Genomic DNA, 21,341 nt, shown 5'->3' on the forward strand with positions numbered 1-21,341 from the left:
AGAAAGACAGGAAGAGGGCAAGGGCCATGGAAGATTGTCCATGCAATCTGCTAACAATGGGGGAAGTCGCAAATCACTTGAATGGTAGGAACTGCACGTACGCATCTCGGGCCAAGGCTGTCTCTTTCCATACCCATCCCTGTGCTTCCCTGTAAGAGGTGACCGTCGGCCTTGGATCTTGTCCAGGTAAATAACTTAAAGGCAGCTGATGACCTTGGTCGGGTAGGGTAGACTCTGTCCTTATCCCTTCGTAGACACCTATCGATGCTGCCTAAACAATCTGCAAATAGAAACAGGGACGGCCAGGCTTTCGCACTGACTGCAGAGGGGAGCCCTGTCTTAAACCTACTTGGTCCGGGAGGCGGTTGAATTCCTCCCTCGGGAGGCAGAGAAGCTCCGCCTGTTTGCTTCCGGTTCAGATCTTTTAGGTTAGGAGAGGGACAGGCTTAGAAGGAAAACCATAACCAAAGCATCTGGAAGAAGAGCAGAATTTGCCAAAGTACGTGCCAGATACAAAACTGCCATGATTCAGCAGCGCTGCATCATGGGAAACCCCAGTGCTAGGAGAAGAAACAGCCCAGATGCAGAATGTTCCCTGAACAGATGTCCTCTCCAGCATCATTATAGTCTGACACTCCCTTACTTCTGTTTGGTTTCCATCCCTCTGCAACACCTACAACACAGTGAAAGCAATAGAAATACTGAGCGGCGTGTACAGGCAGGACAGAGCACGTCCAGACTCGCACGACTGAGAACAGAAGATGCAGGGGAAAGGCCGTTTGGGGCAACTGCAGGGCTGCAGAAACATTCGCAGATAGATGGTCAGCTGGTAAGAGAGGAGAAAGGAGACCCTCCCTTTACCTAGTAAAAAGTAAAAGGGAAAAAAAAACCCCAAAACGCCAAACTCCCAAACCCCACCACGTTAAAGTAAATTCCAAAGTCATCAGCATGAATATCGTCAGAAAGGAGGAAACCATACAAACACATCTATGTAATCATGACAGGTCGGGGAAGCACTCACAGGAGAGCAAAAAGATTATCTCAACAAGAGAAGGAACAAATAGAAGCGTCCATTTCTGAAAGTAAAGGGGAAGGGGACAGAGTAAGAACAACAAAAAACTTTCAAGAAGGGATCACATGTTTGGAATTCATTGGTACCTCTTCCTACCAACTATAGATTTCACTTCCCAAAAACAACAGAAAACGTTTTTGGTCCTTGTATGCGTGTGTGTGTGCGTGTGCATGTGTGTGTGTGTGTACACTCAAGGGTCGTTGTGTGTGTGTATATGTCCATATATATATATGTATATATATATATAAATTTCAACAGTGCTTCTCCGAAAAAAGGTCCATCTATAAATATAATTTTATTTATTTTAAAATTATCTGCCTCCCTGTAGGTATTATTTTTTGAAGGGGGTTAACCTGCTGAAGTTTTGCCAGAATGGTGACTGGCTGCGCTTGGGTTCGGTGAACTCAAAGACCTGCGACTGAGCGATGCCATCGGGGACGAGGTACTGGCCCTGGTTTAATGGGTCCTGCGGTGGTGGGTAGGAAGGAGGAACTGAGCGGGCAGAGTTGACACCTAGAGTAGATGAAAGATAAAAGGGAAAGGGTATAAGTTAAGTACAAAGGGGCTTCTCAAACTCCCAGTGACCACTGTGGGCAGACGATGTGAAGCAGTCTATTTTAGAGAGTGGACTGGAACTGAAACTCACCAAGGGCAGACTTACATTCCCTAACAGATTTTGGAATGGTGAGGTGATCACCGCGACAACACAAGCTTTCCCACCTACACGGTGTCACTGAGAAACTCAGGGTGTAGCCATCAGTCAGTTCACATATGAGTACACTGAGACCTGGCGGAAAATGCCATACCCCCAGGTCGCAAAGCGAAGGCTAGAACTCACATTCTTTGATTTCTCAGTTCAGAGCTCTGTACAAGAGACCATAATCCACTATGCAGGGCCTAGTGCTGCAAATAACCCAACAGTATCCATTTAATGTTAAACAATGTTTTTCCCTCTTCCACTCCCCCTGGAAGAGTCAAAAGAGCCTCGTTAAAAACTACTGACTTCAGCCCTCACTGGTGTGGCTCAGTTGGTTGGACGTCATCACACAGGGTGAAAGGTTACTGGTTTGAATCCCGGTGAGGGCACATGCCTGGGTCGTGGGTTGGGTCTCTAGTTAGGGTGCGTACGAGAGGCATCAATGTTTGTCTCTCACATAGATGTTTCCCTCCCTCCCTTCCCCTGTGTCTAAAAACAAATATAATCTTAAAAAAGAACTAGTGACTTCAGGGTAGGTCTTTGAGGGAGGGAAATGCTTTTTCTAAAAGCTAAGGTGCAAGTGATCTAGTCTCCTACGCCAGGTCGAGTAATGAAACTATTTAGTAGGGAAGTGATATTGGTAGTTGCGGGAGAACGTGAACTCACCACCAGAAAATATGGTGCATGGGACACAAGAAAGACTTAGAATATATTTATGACTTTTCAAAGGGAATGATTCAATCATTTCTCAACTTTCATTAGGAGGGTTTGCAACCATCAAGGCAAAATCCAATGAATGAAGAATTCTGGGAACCAGGGGGCCTAATAATGTTTAATCTTAATTATAATCAGAACAGAATAGGCTGAGATACACAGCATATGATTAAGAATGCAAAGAAGACCTCTCTGCTGCTCCCATATACCTTCCTCATGTGGGGCCAGTGCCTGAAATTTCACCATTACAGCTTCTGTCTTTGCCTTTGTGTGATATCTGTATCCCATGACACTGGAAGCAGTATCGTATTAGGCCACCATCACCTATTAGCACTTCAGTAGGAAGGAGCTGGTTCTTTCCTATTGGGTTGGCCAAAAAGACCATGTTTTTTTTCCATAAAATAAAAGACACATTTATCATTTTGGCCAGTAACTTTATTGACTTGGATATTTTGAGTATGGCAGCTATCTCCCACGTGGTAGAACATTGATTGTTCTCAATTAATGTCTCGATTTGATCTCGGTCAACTTCAATTGGTCCACCCGACCATGGAGCATCATCTAGTGAGAAATCTCCAGCACGAAACTTGACAAACCGCTTTTGACACATTCAATCAGTCACAGCACCTTCTCCATACACTGCAGTAATCTTTTTTTGGTTTTACTTGTGTTTTTACTTTTGTGAAATAATAAAACATGTAATATGCTGAAAATGTTGCTTATTTTCTTCTATCTTCAATATTAAAATGGCTACACAAAAATTTACCAATTTTGATTTTTTTTTAATGCATGCTGGTATGACAGCTGTCACAATACAGTCTAACAAAATTGTTTTGAATGAAGTTAAAGACAACTAAGTAGTACTAGAGCCATTGTATGGGAAAAAAAAACAAATGAACTTTTTGGCCAACCCAACAAAAGATGGTATTTTTTGTTTTGTTTTTGTTCTTATTTTTGCTTTCTAGTTTTGTTGAGATATAACTGATATATAACATTGTGTGATATTTGATACCCATGTATTGTGAAATGATTACCACAGTAAGGTTAGCTAGCACATCCATCTCCTCACACAATCATTTAAAAACTACTCTTTTAGCGACTCTCGGGTATACAGTAAATATTGTTAACTGTAGTCATCACAGTGTCCATTACAGCCCCTGGCAACCACCAGTCTAATTCCTGTTTCTATATGTTTGTCTTTTACAGATTCCAAATATGAGTGACATCATGTAGCATTTATGCTTTACTGTCTGACTTATTTCACATAGAATAATGCTCTCCAAGTCCAAATGTTTCCATAGATGGCAGGATTTCTTTCCTTTTATGGTTGAATAATATTCCATCATGTATACGTGTGCATGTGTGTGTATATACACGCACCCATGTACCATATTTATTTTATCCAGCCATCCGCTGGAGGACACATATTATTTCCATGCCTTGGCTATTGTGGATGATGCTGCAATGAATTATGGGGGTGCAGCTATCTCTTCAAGTTTCTGATTTCATTTCCTTCACATATGTACTGAGAAATGGGATTTCTGGGTAAGAGGGCAGGTCTGATTCTAATTTTTTGAAGACCCTCCAAACTGTTTTCACTATGGCTTACCAACTTACAACCCCACTAACAGTGAGCAAGGGTTCCCTTTGTCCACATCCTTGCCAGCACTTGCTGTCCCTTGTCTTTTTGCTGACAGCCATTCAAACAGACATGAGACAGTATCTAACTGCGGTTTCGATTTGCGTTTCTCTGCTGACTGGTGATGTTGAGCAGCTTTTTATGTACTTGCTGACCATCTGTATGTCTTCTTTCGAAAACAGTCTATTCAGGTCCTGTGTCCACGTGTTCATTGAAATACTGGGGTTTGTTTTTTCTTCTTGCTATTGAGTTTATGAACTGCTTATATATTTTGAATAGTAATCCCTTATCGATATATGGTCTGCAAATATTTTCTCCTACTCCAGAGGTTGCCTTTTCACTGTGTTGTTTCTTTTGCTGTGCAGAAGCTTTATATTTTAATGTAGTCCTGTTTGTTTCTTTTTTATTCTGTTCCTTGTGCTTTGAACATCATATTCAAACACTTGTTGCCAAGACCACTGTCAATCAGTATTTTCCCTGTTTTGCAATAGGCCCAACATTATTTTTAACGGAGGTCAACAGTTTACATTAGGACTGACACTTTGTATTGTATAGTTCTATGACTTATCACAAAAGCATGATGTCAAGCACCCAAATTCTAGTATTGACCTTTTATTTTTAGGTCAACGGGTTTTTCTTATCGTTAATAATTTTAAGAATTCATTCTATATTTTGGATACAAGACTTTCACCAGATATGTGTTTTGCAATTATTTTCTTCCGGTCTCTGTCGTGTGTTTTTGTTCTCTTTTTTAAACATATTTTATTGAATTATTGGGGTGACATTTGGTCACAAAACCATACAGTTTTCAAATATATAACTCAATGAAACATCATCTGCACACGGCATCATGCGCCCATCAACCAAAGCCAAGTCTCTTTCTGTCCCCATTTTTCCCCCTTTCCCACCTACACCTACCCCCTTCCCCTTTCCCTCTGACAATCACAAGACTATTGTCTCTGTGTGTGTGTCTGTCCAGAAAAAGTCCAGTCATTGTTAAAGTGAGAACGGTTCACACAACATCGATGTAACCTGGCAGCCAAGGAGAGTGGACTGGAACGCGCATGTGTGAACAATGATGACTTCACTGTACTAGTCAGTGGGGGCAGTAGACGCCATTGAGTGAGCACATGTACTGTGTGACTGTTGCATTCAAAATGACTGAGCGAGTAGAGCAACGAATCTGCATCAAATTTTGCATTAAGCTTGAATATTCCTCCGCAGAAACTATTCAGATGATTCAGAAGGCTTTGAGGGATGATGCAATGAGTGCAGTGCAAATAAAGTGTGGCACAAACGCTTCAAAGATGATCGAGAATCTGCTGAAGGTGATCCATGTTCTGGAAGGCCTGCAACAAGCAGAACACCTGAGAATGTTGAACATGTACAGGCTGCAATCAACAAAGATCGGTGACTGACAGTGCTAGAACTAGAAGCTGACCTGGGGATTCCAAAAACTACTGTGTCCAAGATTTTGACGCAAAATCTTGGCCTGAAATGTGTTATGGCAGTATTCGTACCACGGCTTCTGCTACCAGACCAGAAGGAATATCGTGCTGCAGTTGCTAATGACTTTATTCAAACTGCTATCAATGAACCAGATTTCCTCAAGAAGGTCATAACTTTGAAGGCGACTGAGACGTCATTGTCCTATATATGTGTCCCTTGTATCTTCTTCAGTAAATGCCTCTCTTTTTTATATTACATGGCTGGATACTTTCTGGACAGACCTCAAAAAAATATGTATAAAATCCCTTCACCCTCTTTCATCCAGTCCCTCAAACTCCTCCCCTTCTGAAAGGTGGCAGTCTGTCCCATGTAACCATGCTTCTTTTCCTATTTTGTTTGTCAGTGTATTTTATTCATTAGATTCCACATACAAGTGAGATCATATGGTATTTATCTTTCTCGGACTGGCTTATTTCACTTAGCATAATGCTCTCCAGGTCCATCTATGCTGTAACAAAAGGTAAAATTTCCTTCTTTATTAGGGCTGAGTAATATTCCGTTGTGTACATGTACCACAGCTTTTTGATCCATTCATTACTGATGGGCACTTGGGCTGCTTCCAGATCTTGGCTATTATAAATAACACTGCTGTGAACATAGGGATGCATATATTCATTCCAATTAGTGTTTTGGGCATCTTTGGATATATTCCCAGAAATGGGATCATTGGGTTAAAAGGTAGTTCCATTTTTATGATTTGAGAAAACTCCACACTGTTTTCCGCAGTGGCTGCACCAGTCTGCATTCCCACCAACTGTGCCCTAGGGTTCCCTTTTCTCCGCATCCTCCCCAACACTTGTTTGTAGATTAATTGATGGTAGCCATTCTGGCAGGTGTGAGGTAACATCGCATTGTGGTTTTAATTTGCATTTATCTGATGATTAGTGATGTTGAGCACCTTTTCGTATGTCTGTGGGCCATCTCTATGCCCTCCTTGGAGAAGTATCTATTCAAATCCTTTGCCCATTTTTAAATTGGGTTGTTTCTCTTCTTGGTGTGGAGTAATATAACTTCTTCAAATGTTGTGTAAATTAATCCCTCATCAGATGTATCATTGGCAGATTATGTTCTCCCATTCAATAGGTTCCCCCCTTTACTTTGTTGATGATTTCTTTTGCTGTACAAAATCTTTTTAGTTTGATGTAGTCCCATTTGTTCATTTTCTCCCCTAGCCCTAGGAGACATCATCAAAAATACTGCAATAAGAGATGTCTGAGATTTTACTGCCTATGTTTTCTTCTAGGTTTTATGGTTTTGCAACTTACATTGAAGTCTTTTATCCATTTTGATTTTATTCTTGTGTTCAGTGTAAGTCGGTGGTCTATAGTTTTACCTTTTTGCATGTACAATATTGGTTCAATTTTCCCAACACCATTAATTGAAGAGACTGTCTTTATACCATTGTATGTTCTTGTCTCCTTTGTCAATACTAATTGATCATAAAGGTGTGAATTTATTTCTGGGCTCTCTGTTCTATATATTAATCTATGTATTTGTTTTTATGCTAGGACTATGCTGTTTTGATTAATATGGACTTGTAGTATAGTTTGATACCAGGTAGTGTGATACCTCTTACTTTGTTCTTCTTTCTTAAGGTTGCTGAGGCTCTTTGAGGTCTTTAGTGGTTCCTTATCAATTTTTGGAATATTTGTTCTAGATCTTTGAGATATGCCATTGGTATTTTAATTGGAATTGTGTCAAATATGTAGATTGCTTTGGATAGTATGGACATTTTAAGGATGGTAATTTTCCCTATCCATTAACACAGTATATGCTTCAACTTATTTGTATCTTTCTCCATTTCTTTCATTAGTACCATAATTTTCCAAGTACAGGACTTTACCTCCTTCATTAAATTTATTACTAGGTACATTATCTTTCTTCTTTTTTTTTTTTGGTTGCAATAGTAAGTGGTATTGTTGTCTTAATTTCTCTTTCTAGTAGTTCATTATTGTTGTATAATAATATGCCACTAATTTCTGAATATTAATTTTGTATCCTGCTGTTCGGCCAAATCATATGTTAGATCTAGTAATTTTCTGGTGGACTCTTTGGGGTTTACTCTGTACAACATCATATCACTTGAGAATAATGACAGTTTTACATTCTCCTTTCCAATGTGGATGCCTTTTATTTCTCCTTCTTGTCTGATTGCTGTGGCTAGGACTTCCAGTATATGTTGAGTAAGAGAGGTGAAAGTGGACATCCCTGTCTTGTTCCTGATCTAAAGGGAAATGCTTTTAGATTTTTGCCTACTGAGTACTTGTCATTTATGGTGCTTATTATATTGTGGTATGATCCCTCTGTTTCCACTTTCCTGAGGTTTTTTATCATAATGGGTACTGGGTTTTATCAAATGCTTTTCCTACATCTATTGATGTGATCATGTGATTTTTATCTTTCATTTTGTTTATGTGGTGTATCACAATTATTGATTTGTGGATATTGTACCAACCTTCTATTCCTGGAGTAAATCCCACTTGATCATGGTGTGTGATCATTTTAATGTATTGCTGGATCTGATATGCAAATACTTTGTTGAATATTTAAGCATCAATGATCATCAGAGATATTGGCCTTACTTCCCTTGTACTGTCTTTATGTGGTTTTGGAATTAGGATAATGCTGACCTCATAAAATGAGCTTGGAAGCCTCCCCTCCTCTTGAATTTTGTGGAATAGTTTGAGAATAGGTGTTAGTTCTTTGGAATGTTTGGTAAAATTCATCTGTGAAGCCATCTGGCTCAGGACTTTTGTTTGCTGGTAGTTTTTTTTTTTTTTATTACTGCTTCAATTTCATTAATATAATTGGTCCATTCAGATTTTCAGATTCTTCCCGATTCAGTTTTGGAGGACTGTATGTTTCTAGTAATATATCCATTTTACGCAGATTGTCCAACTATGAAATATAGTTATTCATAGTGTTCTCTTACAATCATTTTTATTTCTGTGGTATCAGTTATTAGTTCTCTTTCATTTCTGATTTTATTTATTTGGATATTTTCTTTTTGTTTCTTGATGAGTCTGGTTAATGGTTTATTTTCATGTTTTCAAAGAACAAGTTCTTCAATTCATTGACATTTAATTCCTCTCTAATCTGTAATTATTCCCTTCTTTCTGCTTTGGACTTTGTTTCTCATTCTTTTTCTAGTTCTTTTATGTGCTGGGTTAGATTTTGTTTTGAATTTTTTTTTCTTCTTGATCTATGCTTGTAATGCTATGAATTTCCCTCTCAGGACTGCTTTTGCTGTGTCCCATAGATTTGGGGTTGTTGTATGTTCATTTTCATTTGTTCTCAGGTACTTCTGATTTATTCATTGATCTCACTGTTCACCCATTCATTGTTTAATAACATGTTATTAAGCGTCTATGCATTTGAGTGTTTTACAGTTTTTTATTATAACTGATTTTTTGTTTCGTACCATTGTGGTCAGAAAAAATAGTTGATATGATCGCAGTCTTCTTAAATTTATTGAGATTTATTTTGTGTCCTATGTTTGAGAATATTCCATGTGCACTTGAGAAGAATGTGTATTCTGCGGCTTTGGGATGAAGTGTTCTGTAAATATCAATTATGTATAAAGGACCCATGGACAAAGCCAAAGGGGGTATGATTGAGGGTGGGAGGTGGGGGTGGGTAGGGCAGAGGAAAGTGGTGGTGGGAAAATGGAGACAACTGTATTTGAACATCAATAATTTTTTTTTAAATCCATGCAATCTAGTGGGTCATTTAAGGTCGCTGTTGCCTTGTTGATTCTTTTGTCTGAATGATCTATCCACTGATATCATTGGGATGTCAAAATTGCCTATTATGACTATATGTCTGTTGATCTCACCCTTAAAGTCCACAAAGATTTTCTTCATATATTTAGGTGCTCCTGTATTGTGTGCTATATGTTTACAAGTGTTACATCCTCTTGTTCGATTGATCCCTTCCCCATCATGTAGTGATCTTTTTTGTGTATTGTTATGGCCTTGGTTTTGAAGTCTATTTTGTCACATATAATTATTGCTACCCCAGCTGCTTTATCTTTCCATCATCATGGAATATTTTTTCCATCCCTTCACTTTCAGTCTGTGTGTATCTTTTGTTTTTAGGTGGGTCTCGTATAGACAGCACATATATGGGTCATGTTTTCTCATCCATTCAGTTACCCTATGGCTTTTGATTGGAACATTTAATATTTTTACACTTAAGACTATTATTGATAGATACTTTTTCTTCTTCTACTTCTTAAAGCAGGCCCTTTAACATTTCTTATAATACTGGTTTGGTGGTAATTCCTTTAGCATTTTTTTTGTCTGGGAAGCTCTTCATTTCACCTTTACTTTTAAATGATAGCCTTGCTGGATAGCGTAGTCTTTGCTATATGTCCTTGCTTTTCATCACTTTGAATATTTCATGCCAATCCCTACTGGCTTAAAGTGTTGCTGTTGAGAAATCAGCTGACAGCCTTATAGGAACTGCCTTGTAAGCAACTAACTGTATTTCTATTGCTGCTTTTACGATTCTCTTTGTCTTTAACCTTTGCCCTCTTAATTATGATGTGTCTTGGTGTTGGGGTATTAAATTCCCCTACTATTATTATATCATTGTCTGCTTCTTCCTTCAGATCTGTTAGTATTTACTTAATATATTTAGGTGCTCCAATGTTGGGCATGTGTATATTTGCGATTGTTCTATTCTCCTGATGAATGACCCTGTTATCACTATACATACTGACCTTTGTCTCTGGCGACAGTTTTTGACTATTTCTCTGATACAAGTATAGCTCCCCTTGCCCTCTTTTGGTTTACACTTGCATGGAATATCTTTTTCTATCTCTTCATTGAAGTCTATGTGTGTTCCCAAAGTGGAACTGATCCTTTTGTAGGCAGTATACAGTTGTGTCTTGTTTTATTTTTTTAGCCATTTATCTGCTCTATGTGTGTTGATAGGAGAATTTTATCCACTTAATGTTTAAAATAGTTAGTGACAGGTAAAGAATTATTATTTCCATCTTAATTATTTTCTGGCTGTCTTATAGTTTCTTTTTCCCCTCTCTTCCTCTCTTGCTACCTTCCCATAAGAATGGATGATTTTCCATAGTGTTATGCTTTAATTCACCTCTGTTTCTTTTGTGTGTCTACTGTAGGTACTTACTTAGTGGTTATAATGAGGCTATCATATCTGTTTTGCGCTGATAATTTAACTTTGACCACATACGAAAATTCTACCCTTTTACTTTACCCCATATTTTGTTTTTGATGTCATAGCTTGCATCTTATTGTTATCTATTACCAAATAATTTACCTATAGTTATTTTTAATCCTTTTGTCCTTTATCATTTATAATAGATTTAAGTACACCACCATATTAACTAATTCTGAATTAGACTATATACTTAACTTTTACATGTATGTTTATATTCACACGTTTTCACATTATCAGTTAGTGTTCTTTCATTTCAGCTTGAAAAACTCCTTTCAGCATTTCTTTTAATATAAGTCCAGTGGTGATGAACTCTCTTGCCTTCTTTAGGGGGGCGGGGGGAGTGGTCTGGGAAAGTTTCTTTTATTTCAGGATAACTTGCCTGGGCACAGTATCTCCGGTGGCAGTTTTTCTTTCAGCCCTTTGAATATATCATTGCCCTCTCTCCAGGATGGCTAGGTTTCTGCAGAGAAATCTGCTGACAGCCTTATGTGAATTCCCTTGGATGCAAGGATGTTTCTTCTCTTGCGAATTTTAACCTTCTTCCTCTGTCTTTGATTTTAGACAGTTTTATTATAACGTGTCTTGGAGGAGATCCCTTTGGGTTGAAATTGTTTAGAAACCGGTAAGCCTCATGAACCTACTCGGAACTGGGAAGATCCCAGCCATTATTTCTTTAAGTAAGCTTTCTGTCCCCTTCCCCTCCTCTTTTCTACTTCCGGAATGCTAATATTTTATTAATTTATAATTTATATTAATTTAATAATTTATGTAATTATATATAATTTACACTTATATGTAATTTAATAATTTATATAATTAACACTGTTTCTCTTAATTTTATCCCATAATTTCCATAGGTTTATTTCACTCTTTTTCATTCTTTTCTGTTTATCCTGCCCTGATTGGATTTGTAGCCATGCTCATTTCTCTCCTGTCCCCATCCCCTTGTTGTCTCCTGGCAACCATTATTCTATTCCCCATTTATAAATTATATTAAAACGTTATATAAATGGAGTCACACAACATGCAACCCTTACTCAGCATTATTCCTTTGAGATTCACTCAGTTTGTTGCATGTAGCAATATCTGGCTCCTTTTTACTGATGAGTAATATTCCATGGTATGAATGTACCAAAGTTTGCTTAATTCTCACCCAATGAAGGACATCTGGGTTGTTTCCAGTTTGGGTTATTATGAACAAAGCTGCTATGAACACTTGTTTAGAAGTTTTTTTTGTTTTTAAGATTTTTTTATTCATTTATTTTTAGACAGAGGGGAAGAGGGAGGGGGAGAGAACATCAATTTGTGGTTGCCTCCCACACACCCCTCACTGGGGACCTGGCCTGCAACCCAGGCATGTGCTCTGACTGGGAATCGAACAAGTAACCCTTTGGTTAACAGGCCGGTGCTCAATCCACTGAGCCACACCATCCAGGGCTGTTTAGAGATTTTTATGTGGGAATAAGTTTTCACTCCTCTAGGATAAATGTCCAAGAGTGTAATTGCTGGGTCATATAGTAGTTATATATTTCATCTCTTAAGAAAGTGCCCAACTATTTTCCTGACTGGCTGTACCATTTTACTTTCTTACCAGCAAGGTATAAATGACTCAATTTTTCTGCATCCTTGCCAGCATTCAGTGTTGTTATTATTTTTTTATTTTAGCCTTTCTAATAGGTATGTAGTAATATCTCACTGTGGTTTTAATTTATATTTCACCAGTCATTTGTGATATTGAACATCTTTTCATGTGTTTAACTGCCATCCATATACTCTGTTCAGTGAAATATCTGTTTATCTTTTGCTTATTTTCTAATCTGAATAGGCAGTTTCTTTTATTGTTGAGTTTTGAGTGTTCTTTATATATTCTAAATACTAGTACTTTATTGGATACGTGGTTTGCAAATATATCTTTGTAGCCTATAGCTCAGGGGTATCAAGCTCATTTTCACCAGGGTCCACATCAGCCTTGCGGTTGCCTTCAAAGGGCTGAATGTAATGTTAGGACTGTGTACAGGTAACTACTCCTGAACAGTTAAGTGAGGGCTGGCGCTGTCACTGGGCAGAAACACGGTGCCGGGCCGGATAAAACAAGGTGGAGGCCGGATTCAGCCTGCGGACCTGGTGTTTGCCACCTGTGCTATAGCTTGTCTTTTCATCCACTTCACATGGTCTATCACAGAGCAAACTTTTCTATTTTGATGAAGTCTAGTTTATCAATTTTTCATTTTGTGGTTCAAGATTTTGTTGTCAAGTCTAAGAACTTCTCTGCCTACCCCTAGATCCTAAGAATCTTCTCCTATTAATTTTCAAATTTTGTCATTTTAAATTTGAGTCCATTATCCATTGTGAGTTAATTTTTATAGAGTGTAAGTTTAGGTTCTTTTTAAAATTTTTTCTCCTATGGAAGTCCAGTTGTTTCAGCACCATTTATTGAAAAGGCTATCCTTCCCCCAGTGAATTGCTTTAGCACTCCTGTCAAAATTCAGTTGTGTGAATTCGTGTAGGTCTATTTCTGGGTTCTCTATTCTGTTCTGCTGAGAGAATATATCTATTCCTCTGCCAAAGCCACACTCTCTTGGTTACTGTAGCTATATGATTAGTGTTGAAATCAGGGTAGACTGATTACTCCAACTGTATTCTGCATTTTCAAGATTATTTTTAGTAATTCTAGTGAAGTAATCTGATTTTGGGCTGACCCTAACCCCTCTGGAGATGGGGGCTATACTCACGGATCTAGGGAGTTTCATGAAGACAGACTGAAATAGTTTGATGGATCAGGAATTAGGACAAAACTCTCAAGAAGTTATATAGCAATTGTAAAACCAAGGCAGTAGATTGAGTTGATAAGCCCTGTGGCATTACAGATGGGGTTGAAAAGGGTCACTAGAATAATTACCTATCCAATTACATTGTGTTAGAGAAATCTTAACAACAGTGCTTCCCCATCACTTTCAGAAAGGGGTCTTTGGAACAGTTAAGGAAGCTAACTTTCACTGGTACCTGAAAGAACGCCTTTCCTGCACTTCCCATGTACTAAGTTTGACAACTACTTCCTCACGTGTAGTAACTTTGTAGTAACTTCCTCACATGTAGTCTCAAAATATATCAGTCACCACAGCCCCGGACTAGGAGTCTTAAAGACTAGAAATAGAAATAAGGGCAGAAATTGATAGGAATTCTTGGAGGTTTGAAAATAGATGAGTTTCTTTGAAGCCTTAAGATTGCTATTAAAGGTGGAAAGCTGTTCGGGTGAACCATAGTTCAGACATTGCGAGATAAGAGGGAACCTGAAAGGGACAGGCTTGAGACTAGACAGGGTGGGGAAGGAAACTGATGCAAAGGCTTGGTACGATTAAACAGGACTGTTTTCTAGTTGCTTGCTTTGTGGAATTTTCCCAAGCTGTAAGGATTCTCAGGGAAAACACCAGGTGGTGTCAGGTGAGCTTAAAAGAACCCGGGCTGGGGTAAAAAGGGGCCCCATTCCATCAGGAAGGTCAGTGTGGTGAGGACAGTGAAGGAAACCAGAGTGTAAGACGCTCAGGAAGTCAGAGCCTCCTGAAGAGAGAGGTAGGCCACTAGGCAAGTAGCTCCTCTGTAGCCTGAGGTTTCTCCACCTGCCTGGGGCTCTCTTCTGCTCTTATGTCTGTCCAAAGAAGGGGCTTATTCTCTCGCAGAATTCTCCTATTCATACAGATCATATCTTTACTGACAGTTAACTCCAGATTGCTTTCTAACACTATCCCTCACGTTTTCACCCCCAAGAGGTTAGGAGTGCTTGCCTTTAATTTCATATCTAGAGAGAATTACATTTGCATGATGAGAAAAAGAGCCAATGAGGGCCTCCCAAGGGCAGGAAGCAAAATGCAGTTAAAAGGATGGTCACGTCTAGTTAGAGGGGCTCCAGCTAGGGACACTGCTTAATTGGAAATCAGATATGCACAGGCATGTAGCCTCCTCAATGAAAAAGAGTCTCATCAGGAATAATTAAGGGTGGTTTCTGTGACTGCTGGAATTTCAGGCGACTTGAGGCGGATCAATTTGTGTGGTGACTCATTCTGAACCAGCGCCCACTGAGAAGGCAGAAGGAAGGGCCTGGGAAAAGTGAAGTCTCCGTGAGAGTGCCCACCCCTGGGGACCATGACAGTGGCTATCAGTGACAATAGCATTTGTTAATAACCAAGGTGAGACCAAAAAAAGCGAACTGTTGTTTCTCTAAATGGAGAATGAGCAGAGCCCTGGGGTGGAGAGGAGAGAGATGAGGACTTACAGTCAAGCTGACTTATGTTCAGAGTCACTTCCACCCAGAAGATCCTCAGTTTTCTCATCTACAAAATGGGGCTCATAATGCCTACCTTTTGAAGGGTGCTATAAAGATAAAATTAAACTTACGTAAAATGACTGGGATTCAATAGGCCCTCAAACAAACAGGGCAGTTCCTTCCTTTTGTTCACCTAAGCATTTTAATTTGTCTAGTTTGTGAAAATGAGAAGATGGGGTTTTGTTTTATACTCAAACTGGTTTTCAAGGTATGTTTCCTTTGTAAGTACTTGATGGTTCACAGAGAAAGAAATGGAATTAATATTTGAATCTTCTTGATTCAGTTTGAAGTTCTTCATTCTGATCTGGAATTCTTGATGTGCCAAATGTCCTCAAACCAATGAAAGTGTGTGCATGTCCCTGACGTGTTTATACTTATTAATAAATTCTACATATTTTTCTATTGTCCACCAGTCTAAAGTTTTAGTAAAGTTTAGCCTTTCTCTCTCATTTATTGAAGCAAAAAGAAAAAAAGCTCCTTTTTTTCCCTGTACCCCATGATCTACCTTTGGACATAACTACCTTACCCTAATCTACAGGTGTCAAACTCATTTTCCCCCGGGGGCCACCTCAGCCTCAAGGCTGCCTTCAAAGGACCGAATGTAATTTCAACTCCTTAACAGTGAAGGAGTAGTTACATTTATACAGTCCGAAAATTATTTCAGCCCTTTGAAGGCAACCGTGAGGCTGAGGTGGCCCCTGGGGAAAATGAGTTCAACACCCCTGCCCTAGTCATTCCTCAGCATTAAATCTGTAAGACCATTTGCCACGTGTAATCACAGACACCTGAGAACCTGGGCACTCGCCACCACCCCAAGTGAGCTTCAGCATGGAAACGCGCCTGGGAACATGCAGGCAGGTAGTCTATGGCTTCCCAGCCTCCCAAAGAGAGTGCGTGGGGCCGGGGGTGGGGCAGGGAAAGTTGGTAAAAGGCAGCTTTACCTTTTTGCTTAGAGACTTTTCTCACAGTCATTGCAGCCTGTCTCTTCTGGTTTTCAGAAATTTCAAAGCCTATAAACACAAAAACACATGATTAGGTTAAGAGAAACATAGACCTTTCTGAAATGTCTAAATTAGTACATTCCTGGAAGAGTATTTCTGGCAAGATATATCCAAAGCCTTAAAAAGTGAAAAAGGAAAGTAGCCAGAAACTTGGACAAAAACTTAGCTACAAAGACGCATTTCACAGTACAAAGGGGCAAAAAAAAAAAAAAAAAAAAAAAGATTGTGAGTTAAGAGGCTGTTAAATGGAGAATGGTTGAATAAAATATGGTATGAAGTGGAAACAAATATTTTATAATCCAAAGCAAAACTACGAAGGAAAGTAAAAAAAAAAAAAGTCAAAAGATAACAGATTACAATAGAAAATGTACATAGCTATAAGAAAAGCTTTAGAAGAAAAAAATCGCATGGCAAAAAGTAATTAATGAAATAACAGAAATGTTGGTGCAATTTCTTTGCCCGTTTTTTTTATTGAGCTATTTGGGTTTTTGCTGTTGAGTTGCAGGAGCTCCTTATGTGCTTTGGAAATTAACCTCTTATCAGATACATGGTTTGAAATACTTTCTCCCAGTCCACAGGTTGCCCTTTCATTCTGTTGATATTTCCTTTGCTGTGCAGAGGTATTTTAGTTTTATCTAATCCCACTTGTCTATTTTTGCTTTGTTGCCTAGGTTTTTGGTATCACATTCAAGAAATCATTGCCAAGATCGAAGTCAAAAAGATTTTACCATGATTTTTCATGTTGATAGTCATTATCCCCAGCACCATTTTTAAAGAAACCATCCTTTGCTAATTTTGTATTCTTGGCACCCTTGTTGAAGACATGTTGAGCTATATGTGTGAGTTTATGTCTGGGCTTTCTCTTCTGTTTTCCTCAGTTTATATATCTGTCTTTATGGTATACCATACCTTTTTAACTACTGTAGCTTTGGAATATATTTTGAATCAGGAAGTGTGATGCCTTCAGCTCTGTTCTTCTCTCTTAGATATCTTTAGCTATTATGGGTCTTTTTTGGTTCTACATGAGTTTTACCATTGTTTTTTCTATTTCTATAAAAGTATCTTTGGACCTAGACGGTATTATGCTAAGTGAAACAAGTCAGATAAACAAAGAAATGTACCACATGATATCACTTATATATGAAATCTAAAGAGCCAAATAAACAAACAAAATAGAAACAGACTCATAGATACAGAGAACAAACTGATGGTTGCCAAAGAGAAGGGAGTTTGGGGGCCTTGGTGAAAAAAGATGAAGGGATTAAGAAGTACAAATTGGGCCCTGACTGGTGTGACTCAGTTTATTGAGCACCAGCCTGAGGACTAAAAGGTTGCTGGTTTGATTCCCAGTCAGGGCGCAGGCCTGGGTTGTGGGCCAGGTCCCCAGTTGGGGGCGTGCAAGAGGCAGCCGATTGATGTTTCCCTTGCACATTGATGTTTCTCTCCCTCTCTTTCTCTCTCCCTTCCCATCTCTCTCTCTCTCAAAAAAAAAAAACCACAATCTTTTTCAAAAGTACAAATTGGTAAAGTAAATGTTATTCGATATGTTCACTGACCACAAATATCTGACAGGCATCTTAACCCTCACCAAAACTGGGTATAAGAATCCAGTAAGTTCCACAGCCTGTACCCTTCAGAAAGAAGCCTAGAGCTTATGATGAGAAACAGGTGCTATGTGTTGGCCCTCATCAGAGGCTTCTGTCACCAGACTCTGCCTGGAGAGTTAGCTGAATCCTGTCACTATATTACCAAACCTGCCTTGCCTCACCTTTTCAAAGATGCTGGCACGTATCTTAGAATAGAACTGAGACTGCACTGAGATTATAGAATAGGCTGTATGAGTGCTTTTGCATTGGTTTGCTAATCAATGTTTGTTTGAGAGAATTGAGTCTGAGGTTTGCTTTCAGTGTAATAGTTTTATCTAGCGATGAGACTGCAGAGGAAGCTGACCTGCAACTCACTTAACCCTGACTGATGGAAACTACTAGTATCTATCCATAAGCGCCTAACAATAGGGAACCAACAAAGTGGATTAAGTCAGTGTGCAATAGAAATCTTCCTTCTGCCTCTAGGAAAATGAAAACTATTTCAAATCCTCTATGTGCTTTATAACCATATACCTCTTTCTCTTCTCAGATCACTTACCAATTTTTTCATCTTCCTGTACCATTTTCCTTTCTTCTCTGAAAGCCCTGAGCCAGCGTATCTTCTCCTCCAGCTTCTTGGCAAAGAACAGATGTACCTCTTCAGTCTCCTTGTTGTGAAGCTTAAAGGCATTCTTCATGCTGACATTAAAGTCATCATCTCGGCCATCCTCGATGTCAACTACCTCATATTTATCCATGTCAATGCGGCCTTTGTAGTATAGGATGTCTCTCCGAATCAGGTCCTAGGGGAGAAGGAAGAGAAGGCTTTTGTGAAAGGTACGTAGAGAGGGGATCCCAGGAGAGGCGGCACGTAGGCACATCAGGATGGATGCTAACGGTGCCAAGGGGGGTTGGTTTCATCGAAACTTGGGCGGGTTAACTTAGCAGTGTGACGTTGGCAGGTTGGTTAACCAGATGTTCTTAGACAAAGTCTCTGTCCTACATCCCAAGGCTCTGTCTCAGACCCCAGCATCAGTCCTCATACACGGTTCCAAGACAGCTGATGGGAAGCAGGAAAAGCATTAAGCCACACAGGCACTGCTAGCAAAGGCTTTCCTATTCCCAATATTTGTAAGCCTTTCAGAGGCGCAATGTGAGCTGGCTAGTTGTTATCACTGTTGTCTTGCTCCTGAGTGCACAGAAGTGGATTAATCCTAACTCTCAGTCCATGAGAAACTTATCATTCGTCCATGAATGATGTTCTTATCTCTATGTATGTATTTACTTGATTACTTGTAATACTGTATTAAGTTTTAGTGAACCCATCACCCAATCCAAAAGCTACGATGCCAAGGCAACCTCCATCTCAAATCCTATGCTCATCATTCCCTTGGTTTTATTTCTATACAGTTTATCTCACTATACCTGTTGCACTTATATAAGGTTTCAAAACAAAAAGTCGACACAGAAGGTTTCAGGATACATACATATATACAAAAACTATAGAAAATATAATAATAATGCATGGGAAATTCAAGACGGTACAAAGAGGAGAACGGGGAGAGGGAGGAAGGTTATTTATAAAGAAAATATTTCTTATATTGGAGAGTAAGTCCATGGGTGTGCAATATATTATTTTAATATCTTTTTGAAAGTCAAATATTTCCTAGGTTAAAAAAAGAAAACCAGAGAGACAGATGAAATGACCTGTGGGCCTAATGGAATGCAAAGTCTGACGAGGGTCTCTCTGAGCGGCCTTTCAGCCCCTCTTCCTTTCCGCACTGTGCTAAGCAAGCTTCCCCTGAGGGCACACCTAATGCTGGCACATGTGATGTGGCTGAGTCTGGCCAAAGAGGACCCCAGGGAACCCTGTCCTGACAGATGTCCTCTGTTAGTGGCAGGGGCGCTTTCTGGCCAGTTCTCCCCACTGTGTGCTTATACTCGGAATTTCAGACGGGCCCCTTTCCTAATCCTCAGTCTTCACACTGCACGGTGAACCGGGCTTTCCGGGACGGCTGGGGAAGGCTGTCCTTAAGGACTTCCATCCAACATAGCTCTGTCAATCTAGAAGCGTCAGGCTGGAAAATACAGATGTTCAATTGCTTTGCAAAAAATAACCATCACATTGTTCTGTTTGCTCCTATAATGATCATTCACATAAATAGGCTGTGGGTACAGATGGGTTCTGATCTCTTGGGTGCCCCTGACATCAAGTTCACAGAAGAGGAAGAGGTCAGCTGCACAGAGTGGGCCGACGTGGCTCCAAGCCTATTTCACGGCCTTGGTTCCTTCTAGCAGGCTCAGGGTGGACAGGCTCAGTCTGGCCAAGAGAACGGGGTGGCTTTCATGCGCTGACTTCCACATCCTCAGGAACGCTTTGGGAGAAATATGCATTGAAAGTGGACCCTGTCAGGCTAATCTCACTACAAAAGCAGGACAAGCTGAGAATGGATCCAAGTAACCTAGTTTGATCTCATAGAGGCTGGAAACCTGCCTTAGAAGATGTAATACAAACACACATAGACCTAGGAATCCAGGTCTGGACCACACAGGTGAGTGCCCACCACACTAGAACACAGCCAGCCTCCACCGTCCGCTCTTCCTAACTTCAGCCTGCAGCTGCCTTTTCCTCCGAGCTGGTGCGTCATAATCATCGTCAACCTTCAAAACCTTTACTGATTTCCAAAAATGGAAAGGATGAACACAATCTTGAAGCTAAATTAAAAGCATTAACTGAACCTCCTATTGTGGTCGAGGTTTTTTTTTTTTTTTCTTTTTTGTATTTAAGGATAACAAGCAACTAGAGACAGTTCTGCCTCTGCGGCAGGGGAACAGGGCTAGAGAGATGCGTCATTAAAATTCTCCCTTTGCTGGCTCTTTCTGACTCCCCAGAGGGTTGAATATGAGTTTGCAGGCACCAGCTTAGTCATAAAGCCAAGTGTAATGATGTGACAGAAATGATTAAGAATGATCCACTGTTTGGAAAATCCAATCAGAAAGGGTAGGTAAGGCCACAAAGCAGTAGGAAACTGGAAAGAGCGAGTTAGAGTCCAAAGCCCTGAGTTTTGAGTCCTAGCTGCTTAACCTACTAGCTGTAGGGTCTTGGGCAAGCCACTTACCCTCTCTGAGCCTCAGTGTCCTCATTTATGAAACTAGGACAATCATCCTTACCCTGGAAAATGGTTATAAAGCTCAAATCTAAACATGCAGCTACTAGGGCATGAGGCCAGCGTCTCATAAATACGGTGCTGAGCTGTCTTGCTCCCAGACCAATGTGTGGTACCATTCTGAAAGCCCTTTGATAAACCTAAAAATCTCAATGCCTCCTTTAGCTCATGTAAACTTCCAAAGTAAGTTAAATATTGACTGAAAATAAATCCAAGCAAAGTTAACTCTGAACATTTTGAAGTTTACGTACCTACCGCACTATCCCTGCAAATTCCACACACCCTTTCAGGGCGGGAGTGGGGGTGGCGGCGGCGGGTGGTTTGCCACCGGCTCACCAAAATCACAGATCTGTACTTGGGCTCACACTAATGTGTCCTCCCTGCCCCAACAATGCCTCCTATTCAATACTTCTAGCCTTCAAGGTCAAATTCACACATTCCT

The 21,341-nt window shown here is 39.8% G+C and overlaps 1 protein-coding gene across 7 annotated transcripts in view; it reads right to left on the bottom strand.

Moving 5' to 3' along the window:
• Positions 1–1,364: 1,364 nt before the first annotated feature.
• ARHGEF9 (Cdc42 guanine nucleotide exchange factor 9) overlaps positions 1,365–21,341 on the bottom strand; it is a 205,477-nt gene continuing 185,500 nt past the window's right edge. For 6 of the 7 annotated variants that reach the window (XM_053917170.2, XM_053917172.1, XM_053917176.1 and 3 more), the window contains 3 exons: positions 18,292–18,535; positions 16,087–16,155; positions 1,365–1,585 (listed from right to left, as the gene is read on the bottom strand). In XM_053917170.2, the coding sequence (XP_053773145.1) occupies positions 1,404–1,585; positions 16,087–16,155; positions 18,292–18,535 (495 nt within the window). In that variant the 3' untranslated portion in view covers positions 1,365–1,403. Of the gene's footprint in view, positions 1,586–5,059; positions 5,472–16,086; positions 16,156–18,291; positions 18,536–21,341 lie in introns of those variants that run through there. The other variant, XM_053917171.2, reaches the window with a different exon arrangement.

The sequence above is a fragment of the Desmodus rotundus genome, chromosome X (assembly GCF_022682495.2).
Source record: "Desmodus rotundus isolate HL8 chromosome X, HLdesRot8A.1, whole genome shotgun sequence".
In the NCBI taxonomy this organism is placed as follows: domain Eukaryota; kingdom Metazoa; phylum Chordata; class Mammalia; order Chiroptera; family Phyllostomidae; genus Desmodus; species Desmodus rotundus.